General features: G+C 45.7%; 2 protein-coding genes across 3 annotated transcripts; one reads left to right on the top strand and one right to left on the bottom strand.

The window, feature by feature from the left end:
* The first annotated feature begins 1195 nt into the window (after positions 1-1195).
* Positions 1196-2666, top strand: LOC109732699 (aspartyl protease family protein 2-like). Its single transcript, XM_020291887.3, has one exon. It carries the CDS (start codon positions 1283-1285, stop codon positions 2585-2587), a length of 1305 nt encoding a protein of 434 aa, XP_020147476.1. The 5' UTR covers positions 1196-1282; the 3' UTR covers positions 2588-2666.
* A 1239-nt stretch (positions 2667-3905) lies between these two features.
* On the bottom strand, positions 3906-5835 carry LOC120969161 (uncharacterized). 2 transcript variants are annotated; one of them, XM_045231895.2, is made up of 3 exons: positions 5681-5835; positions 5337-5591; positions 3906-4318 (listed from the first exon to the last, which is right to left on the bottom strand). In XM_045231895.2, exons 1-3 carry the CDS (start codon positions 5707-5709, stop codon positions 3985-3987), a joined length of 618 nt encoding a protein of 205 aa, XP_045087830.1. In that variant the 5' UTR covers positions 5710-5835; the 3' UTR covers positions 3906-3984. The 2 variants fall into 2 exon arrangements, with proteins under 2 accessions (XP_045087830.1, XP_045087831.1); XM_045231896.2 differs by lacking the exon at positions 3906-4318 and adding an exon at positions 4681-5047 and having other exon boundaries at positions 5681-5834.
* Between the last annotated feature and the right edge of the window lie 4058 nt (positions 5836-9893).

Raw genomic sequence — 9893 nt, 5'->3', positions numbered from 1 at the left:
CCTTTCCGATTTATAAGGCCCATCTCAAAATATTTGTTTTTCCATTTTATAAGTCTCACTTCTACTACTCACCATCATATGGTCAGATTTCAAGATGCATTAAATCACTGCATGCAAGGATTAAGGAAAAACTAACCAATGCATGTAGAAGTTTTTGGTTATTTAATGGTCATGCATACATGCATTGTAATTAATGCATCGGTAAACATAACTTTTTAAGAAAAGATAGTGTAGTAATTAAGTATTTTTACAAACTACGAAATTTATAACACCACTCACCATCTATCTTGGTAGGAGAGATTTATAAATTGAGCCCTATAAGGCTAGTCATAGTGGGTAGTAACTTAGACTAGTAACATATGCATGTTACTAGTCATATGTTACTAGTTTAAGTTACCACAATCATAGTGAGTAGTAACATAAGTGTAGTGTCATGCAAGCCTTCATTTATTATATTGCAGACTCATTTTGCATTGGGGTGTGTTATGTTACGTAACATATTATATTATCACAAACACTTCTCTCCTCATTAACATATATGTCTTGGGATGCATTATGTTACTACCTAAGTTACTCCCACTATGGCTAGCCTAAACTTGAAAGGAGGTAGTATAAAGTAATTCATAGTACATGGAAGTGTGCAAACGCCAAAGGATATGCAAATATCCACAAGATATATTTGATTCATAATAAATGTAGAAATATCCTCTTCTACATGGTGGTGTGGAAGGGATATGCAAATCTCAACAAAGTATTTTGGATTCATATTAAATGCAACCAAACCCTCATTTACTAGGAGTATATGCAAATTCCAACTAGAGATTTTCAATTCATAGTAAATGCAGCCAAAACCTCATCTACATGGAAGTGCGAGGGATACGCAAATCCCAACAGAGGATTTTTGGTTCATAGTAAATGCAGCCAAACCCTTCTCTACATGGAAGTGCGAGGGATACGCAGATAACAACAGAGGATTTTTGGTTCATAATAAATGTAGCCGAACCCTCCTCTACATGGAAGTATGCAAGGGATATGCAAATTTCAACAGAGGATTTTGGTACATAATAAATGCAGCCAAAACCTCCTCTACATGAAAGTATGCAAGGGATACGCAAATCTCAACAGAGGTTTTTGGTTCATAATAAATGGTACCAAACCCTCCTCCAATAGTTCAATTCACCATCTACAAAAGGGTACATACTCTTACTCATTGTTGCATGCACGGACCAACACAAGTCAATTAGCCAGTCGATGTGTTTGCATTTCTACAACATATACATCCATGGAGCTCACCGCTCACACTCTCCTCCTCCCTCTGGTACTTGCGGCGCTCCTCCACACCACCACCGCCACTGTTGACGATGCCACACGAGGCCTCAACGGCGGCCTTAGCCTGCGCATGGTTCCCAGCCCTGGCTGGAACAGTACCATCCATGTCGACGACGACGGCTTCCTTCACCTGAAGGAGCCAGTTGGGCACGACACCACCGCGCTTCGACCGCATGTACGCTTTCTCCCAGGGAAGTACAACGTTGTCACCACTGTTGGGACGGGCCATGGCCGCCGCACGTACACCCTCGCGATGGAGATGACCAGCAGCCTGACGTGGATGCAGTGCGCGCCGATCCAACACCCGTTTCAGCAAGTGCCGCCGCCCTTCCACCCGCGGACATCACCGTCATTCCGCCACCTCGCACCCACAAACCGCCTTTGCTCGCCCCCGGGGCACAACGTGTGCAGGTTCCACGTCACCCCCATCCACACCGGTGGCGTACATGCGAGCGGCGTGCTCGGTGATGAGACCCTATCCTTCACGGGATCTACGCCGGCGGTCTTTCCCACCGTCATCATTGGCTGCGCGCACAGCAGCACGGGTTTCGACAGCCACAGAGTGCTCGCCGGTGTCCTCGGCCTGGGTAAGACGTACCCGTCGCTCGTCCCGGTGTTACTCCAACGTCACGGCTTGCACCGCTTCTCCTACTGCCTCTTCGTGCCCAGGTCGGCGAACCGGCACGGCTTCCTCCGGTTCGGCAACGACATCCCGGTCGACACGAGGCGCATGAAGAGCACCAGGATCCTCTACCCCGAGGATAGCTCCTACTTTGTCAACCTCAACGGCATCAGCATTGCAGAGACACGGCTGGGCGGCAACCTGGCGGAGGTGTTCAGGCGCCGACAGCTCGCCGATGGCAAGTGGCACAGCGGGACCGTGATCGACGTCGGGACGTCTCGGAGTGTGATGATCGAAGCTGCATACAGTGTCCTGGAGCAGACCCTGGCGGAGCACGGCAGGAGGCTTTTGCCGGTGCGCCGCACCAGCTCCGGCCTCTGCTTCCGCGCGACACACTCCCACTTCTCGCAGTTGCCGACGGTGACGCTGCACTTTGAGCAGGACCTCGTGCTCACCCCAAATAAGTTGTTTGTAGTGCGGGAGCAAGACATTTGCCTCGCCGTGTCACCGAGCCAGGACATCACCATCATCGGGGCAATGCAGCAAGTGGGCACGCGCTTCGTGTACGACCTCGCCGCCAGCAGGGTCTACTTCGCCCCCGAGAACTGCAATGACGACACCGGCGAGCATGATTGATATCCTGTTTTTTAGTAAACAACCCGATTTGATGTGGTCAACTGTCTGTTTTTGAAATAAAAGGAAATATAAACTATAATGAGAGTGCACAAACAAACAAAAATAGATTGGCAGCATATCTTGTGAATCCGATGGATAAATGTATCCCTGTATCCCTTTGTTTCTCAGCCTCCCGATCAAAATCCATCGTCTCACGTGCAGCCAAGAGAAAATTTGCAGTCACCCGCCCGCTTTCTGACTTAACAAATATTTTTGTTTGCGGAAACCCCCCTAAAGCCTCCGATCCATCATCGCAAACCCAAGCCCCAACTCGTGCGTCCTGCGTCTCCTGCCCCAAGTCCTTCGTTGCCAGATCTCTCGGCTCCCAAATCAAGTCCCAATCCGAAGGCCTCGTATGAAGACAACACCCAGATGATTCCCTCGAACTTCTCCGGAGACGACAAGCAAGTAGCGAAAGCAACGGCTCGACGGTCACATAGACCCGGCCGGCCGGTCGTCTCGACGGCGAAGGCATGATAACTAACGACGTTCCGCAACTGTGAAGACGAGTCTGATGAGGCGCAAACGACGCCCTGGATGGCCTCCCCTGTCCGCGACGGTTCCTTCATAGGAAGATGCAGTCTCTCGTGATCCGCAGGAAGCTATAGTGCTGTAGTCTGTAGCCTGTAGCAGAGTAATAGTATTTGCCCCCAATGAACGGCATAGTGTGCCTTGTTCAGATCAGTGGCTTTGGCTCAGCTTTTCCCTTGTTAAAATATCATGTTTGCTGTTGCCACAAAATTCAGCGACTAGTTCAGTTATGTACTTATGTGTTGAAAAAAAATCAGTGATTTTCTCAGTCGTGTGGTCAAAGCATATATTCTTTGGTATAAAGCTTTTGAGTTGCAGAAGTGGGCTGGGGTCGCTTTCTCCACTTTTGATGTGTAAGCTGTAAGCAGCAAGTCACTATCCAAAATTTCGAAAGTGCTATTCTGAGCCCGAGCTCAGATGCACCTGTTATCCTAACCGTTCTTCAGCGCCAAGCTTCGCTCCCGCGTGTGTATTTCACAGTGTATTCTCAGCAGTATTGGATGCTTTTCTAGAGGATAGGACCCACCCACCTACCGCATTTATTATAACGGCCATCCCCCCCCCCCCCCCCCCCCCCCCCGGTGAGCTGGCTCAGATGCACACTACCAAAGTGAGGCACGGATCTCACAAACGGACGTTCCCTTCCCCCCTGTTTTTTATTAAACCCAACGGCTTGCTCTGGAAGATTCACCCACCTACCCCGCAAGCTTATCTTCCCCCCTCTGCTCATAGGAGCCTTTATTAAAGCTGGGCATTCGCAGCGACAAGATCTTGTATTCTCAACACCAGCTTTTCCCTGGGGGAAATGTACCACAAGAACACAAAATTCAGTTAACGTCAGGTTTCAGCAACACCAGGAAATTGAACACTGGATATAGAAAACAATTTCTACTAACCGAGCAACCACAGACGATTTCTTGCATGCATTTAATCCTCTCTACATTTAGCCGACTCTTGCCATATCTGATACCAAACCCCTTTTCCCATGAATACAAATTGTAAAAGTCACAGGCCTCTCCTACAAAATCAAAGGTCGTGCCAATAGTCGGTGTGATCACATTGTATCTTGGATTCTCAGCATAGTTTCGAAAAGCCTTCTCAAATGCAGTGACACGGTTTGGGCAAGGCGGCCGACTTGGTGCAGCGGCACCGATCCTCAACCTGCAGTTACATAGCATGATTCACATTTCGACAAATTGTACATTATTATTGATGCAAGCATAATTAAAATTCACGTAGTTGCAACAAGTCACATCATGTATTTGCCCTCAATCAGGAAAAACGTCAAACGGAAAGAGCATAATGGAACTATCACAATTAAAAGGGCAGCACAACATGGTAGATGTGCCTGACCAAAATATCATTATCAGTACAAGTTTCATTTATCAAGTTTACTTTAAGATCAGACACCACTTGTAGCAGTGTGGTTAGCATCTAAAGGGGACTGAGTAATACAAATTCCTAACGATACACGGCAAAAAGGGGACTTGTAGCATGGTAGATACTTCAATATAATTAGATGCTACGGATAATCAGACTCAGTCCTCCATCATCTCAAGCACAAAAACATACAACAAGGAACACATGCCCTTTGCAAAATTTCATTACTATCCAGAGCAACAGGTATTACATAGAAAAAAGACCTCGATACATGTCACGTCGCCCAGGTGCTAGAAACAAGGGAGACATCCATGTTTTTGACTTATCACAATTGGACCTACCCTCTTAGGGAATGTTTTTATCAACCGCTCTTACTCCCAAATTCACACCCGCATCACTACAATCTTTTGTTTTCACTCAGCTACTGCCCATCGAATCAATCATGTAGACACATGGGTGAATTTTCTACTTCGAACAATGCAGAGACCTCACTGCCTTGCTTGTAGTAATCTACAAATACAAATCACAAATAAAGGATATTACCCAAATATGCCACAACTTCTCCTCAAAAGGATCAAGCCCCTGTTAACTGCTACAATATGCACCTACTAATTCAGTTATGAGGTTCCTTCTTCAGTCGAACCTCCTAAAAAATTCAGTACCGTCTATTTTCCTAAACCATTTCATTCCAGTCGATAGCAACAACATATTCAGTTACTGGTATGACACAACAATCATCGTCTTGCTCAGCCCAGAGGCACATCATCAAGTAAAGTACATATGCACGCCATGAACTAACCTCTTATTCCATCCAGGAGCTCGTGGGTTCATCTTCCCAGTAGATAGCTCCGAGCTTGGTGGAGACACGTCCCTCCTCTCCCGCGCTCCTTCACTGAGCATCAAGATCTGCGCCTCCCCTGTAGCTGCCGGCTGATCCTCAACCGCCAACTGATGTCCTTCCGTCACCTGCGTTGCCACCATCTCCACATCGACCGCATCCGCCCCCTCCGGTACCGACACCAAACTCTCCCCAACTTCCTCCAGGAAGTTAGATCTGCCCGACGCTCACGCAAATCCGCTCAGAATCACCACATTTACGGTCTAGAAATCGCTAGAAGAAAGCCAAATATCTAGAGTACATACCCGTCTATAGGTTGCATCAGGAACTCCATCCTTGTCGCCCTCACCTCCGCCGTCGGCGCCGTCGCTCACCACCAGGCCTTAGAAAATTAGGTCAGCTTTACCCTAGCCGAAGCCACCAGACCGCACAGTTGGTTCCTACCATGGGCCCAGCGAACGGAAAAGCTCACATTCGGGGCCACGGACTAGACGTCGAATTACTGTTCTGATCCACGGCCCAACTCGTCAACCACAAACGGACGTTTCTCCGCCCGTGAAAGTGCGGCCCACCACCCACGCCTGCCATCTACGTATTTCGCGACAGTGGACATTTACTAACTCGCCAATCCCTCCCGTATTTAGAACTGGCACAGATCTCCATGCTTCAGCCAACGTCCTAGATAACGGGCTCATCTGAGCTCGCGCATAGATACTCCGCGTTCCCAAAATTTCCTTTTTTTTGCTTCATGAACATTCACAAAGTTTAGTGACTAGCTCACGTATGTGTTGAACAAAATCAGTGACTTATTCAGAAAATCTTCTTAATTACCAGAAGTGGCCTGGGATGGCCTTAACCAATTTTGAGGTAAAAAAAGGCTAAGCAACAAGTCACTATCCAAAGTTTCCTGAACATTTACGGTAGTTTTTGATGTATCATGTATAACAAGTAAATTGAGAAACAGCGTTGTGTGCTCCAGTATGGTGCTGGTCTGAGCAAAGAATACATAATGCAAAATTGACAATCATCCGCTGGCTGAGGTTCAATATATAATGTAATAATTTGACAATCATCAAAGTTGTGATAAATCAAGTCAAATTGATTTAACATAATTCGAATCCCCATCCATTACATGGCTTATGTACATCCAAGAGTAAATCAAAACATATATAAAATCATTATTTGCTTGTTAAAATTTGGTATCAGGGAGCAAAATTTAGTTGCATATCTTCCACAGTCATGCTCCTTTTCCCTTTGCTTGGACACAACTCTAGAATGCCAACGTGAGGAAGAATTGATGGCAGACAATAGAAGTATACAGCTGTAGGATGCCAATTTGGAATTGAATCCTTCACGGTTACACATAAGTGCTTAGTCCAGGCCACTTTATTCTCAATCTTCTTCTGTTGTCCGATACGAACTCTAAAACCCACATTATGTGCATACGCCTTGTAGAACTCCAAAATCAAATATGAACAAACGAAATAATGTCTTTGCAAGTAGGCTGAAACTCATTTTAAACAGCTCCGCTGCCGAGACCTGTGAGCCAATCATATGGCGCCAGCGCAGTGCGTATACCGGGACATCCTATTTGATTCATTTATCTTGTTACTCCGATGTTGATATGTCATCACTCGCCCCACCGCCACATCCGGTGGTTCATATTTCTTTCAAAAGAAATGAATTTTTTAAAACTAATTTTTGCAGAAATTTCAAAAAAGAACAAAACAAATTTTCACCAAAAAAGTTTCACAGAAGTTTTCAATTATTTCATTGATATTAGGAAACACATTTGTGCATTTTTAACGATTCACTGTATAAAAATGTTTACAAACATATTTCATAAATACTCGCACAAATTGCAATCATAGTTCAACCAATTTTAGAAACATTACGTAGAGATTCATACATATTTTAATTATTTCAATCATATCATAATGAATTTCGCTAATACATAGAAGCACAAAAAATCAAAAATATTCACACACATTTAACTTATTTTGACAGTAATTTAATCAATTTTAGAAACACGATGCTTTTTTTAACACAATATAGACGCAGACGCTCATACATATGCACATACACTTACCGCTATGAATGCACACACACCCTACACTTCTGAGCATCTCTGAGAGACAGAGCCGACACATTATCTTAAAATTTATGAAGTCATCACAAACACCTCCGCAGTTTAAATCTAGAAAAATGCGAGCACCAGTGCCAAATACTGAATTAAAATTTACGAAGTCATCACAAACACCTCCACGGTTGTTGGGTTGGCATAGATCGAGATTAGGATTTGTCACTCCGAGTATCGGAGAGATATCTCTGGGCCCTCTCGGTAATACACATCATAAGAAGCCTTGCAAGAAAAGTGACTAATGAGTTAGTTACAGGATGATGTATTACGGAATGAGTAAAGAGACTTGCCGGTAACGAGATTGAACTAGGTATGTAGATACCGACGATCGAATCTCGGGCAAGTAACATACCGATGGACAAAGGGAATAACGTATGTTGTCATAACGGTTCGACCGATAAAAATCTTCGTAGAATATGTAGAAGCCAATATGAGCATCCAGGTCCCGCTATTGGTTATTGACTGGAGATGTGTCTCGGTCATGTCTACATAGTTCTCGAACCCGTAGGGTCCGCACGCTTAACGTTCGATGACGATTTTGTATTATATGAGTTATGTGATTTGTTGACCGAAAGTTGTTCGGAGTCCCGGATGATATCACGGACATGACGAGAAGTCTCGAAATGGTCGAGAGGTAAAGATTGATATATAGGATGATAGTATTCGGACACCGTAAGTGTTCCGGAGTGTACCGGGTATTTATCGGAGTACCGGGGCGGGGGGGGGGGGGGGGGTGGGGGTTACCGGAACCCCCCGGGGGGAAGATATGGACCATAAGATGGGGGCACACCAGCCCACTAGGGGTGGCGCACCCCCCTTAGGCATGTGGACCAATTAGAGAAGGAAAAACGGAGGTTCGGCCCCCCTTCCTTTCTCTCTTCCCCCTTTCCTTTATTTTCCGGTGAAAAAAAGGAGGGGGGGGGGGGGGGGCGCCACTTGGGGAAACTCCAAGTAGGATTCGGATCCTACTTGGGGCGCCCCCTGGCTGCTTCTCCTCCCCTCCCACCTATATATATGTGGGGAGGGGGCACCTAGAACACACAACATCAACTGTTAGCCGTGTGCGGCGCCCCCTCCATAGTTTACACCCCCGGTCATAGTTTCGTAGTGCTTAGGCGAAGCCTTGCGAGGATCACTACACCATCACCGTCACCATGCCGTCATGCTGACGAAACTCATCTACTACTTCGACACCTTGCTGGATCAAGAAGGCGAGGGACGTCATCGCGCTGAACGTGTTCAGAACTCGGAGGTGCCGTACGTTCGGTGCTTGATTGGTCGAAGCTAGAAGAAGTTTGACTACATCAACTGCGTTGTCAAACACTTCCGCTTTTGGTCTACAAGGGTACGTAGACACACTCTCCCCCTCATTGCTATGCATCTCCATGGATAGATCTTGTGTGAGCATAGAAAATTTTCTGAAATTGCATGCTATGTTTCCCAACACTTGTGCCTAGGCTTTACATTGTTATTAAAAATATATCAGATTTGCCGCATCTTAACAGTCTTAATTCTTAAAGACTAATCTCATCAAAGACTTGATGTCAAGCATAAGGCTCTTTCAAGTAGACTTGCCTTCTGCTGAAAACATTCACTATCTGTATACATGGTGGTTTATACTGAATTTGACAAATTGTGAGGAACTAACTACAGTATTTTTTGTAGTAATTTATGATAAGGTAACAAGTCGACGGGCCATTTTTCCTGATGTATTACTCAGTGAAGGAAGGAAAAATTCATCTGATAATGTGCTATCAAAGGGATGCTCCTTCTCTTTACATGCATGCTCACTGTTCATCCAGAATTTGAAGTGCACTACCTGATCATCTGGACTTCCCTACCTGATATTGGAAAGACAGGTTGTCACCCTCAGGTGTAAACTCATTCATCTCTTCAGTAGTGTTAATGCTTCAGAATGCTTCCGTAACTAATTGACAGTTGTCTTCATTCTGTGATTGCTTTCCACTAGTTTCTGGTGAAAGCCAATGCTTGGAAGCTAGAGGCCTGATGAGCTGAGGGCCATCTTGTGATGGTAACCTTGAAATTTCAGAAGTTTATTTGACTGAGAGACACAAACTGTCGATGATTCCAATGTATGGAACTATTGTGGGGGTGTGTGTGTGTGTGTGGGGGGGGGGGGGGGGGGGGGGGGTCAGCTTCTACTACCGACCCATTTGGAGTCACATTGCTCCAACTTTCTCTGTAGTGAGCATCTATGTCTGGCTGGTGCTCGGTTCAGGGATGTTGCCAGCCATGTCTGAATGAAAGCAAGATCGATTCAGGTACCCATGTCTGGATCAAGCGAAGCTGCGGTTCGGTTCGTGCCCAGCAGCTCTATTGTTCGCGCTGTTTTGACACAAAGACTGACCTCCCAGAAC

This window comes from Aegilops tauschii, chromosome 7 (assembly GCF_002575655.3).
Source record: "Aegilops tauschii subsp. strangulata cultivar AL8/78 chromosome 7, Aet v6.0, whole genome shotgun sequence".
Taxonomy (NCBI): Eukaryota; Viridiplantae; Streptophyta; class Magnoliopsida; order Poales; family Poaceae; genus Aegilops; species Aegilops tauschii.
This window is presented reverse-complemented; position numbering and strand designations above follow the sequence as displayed.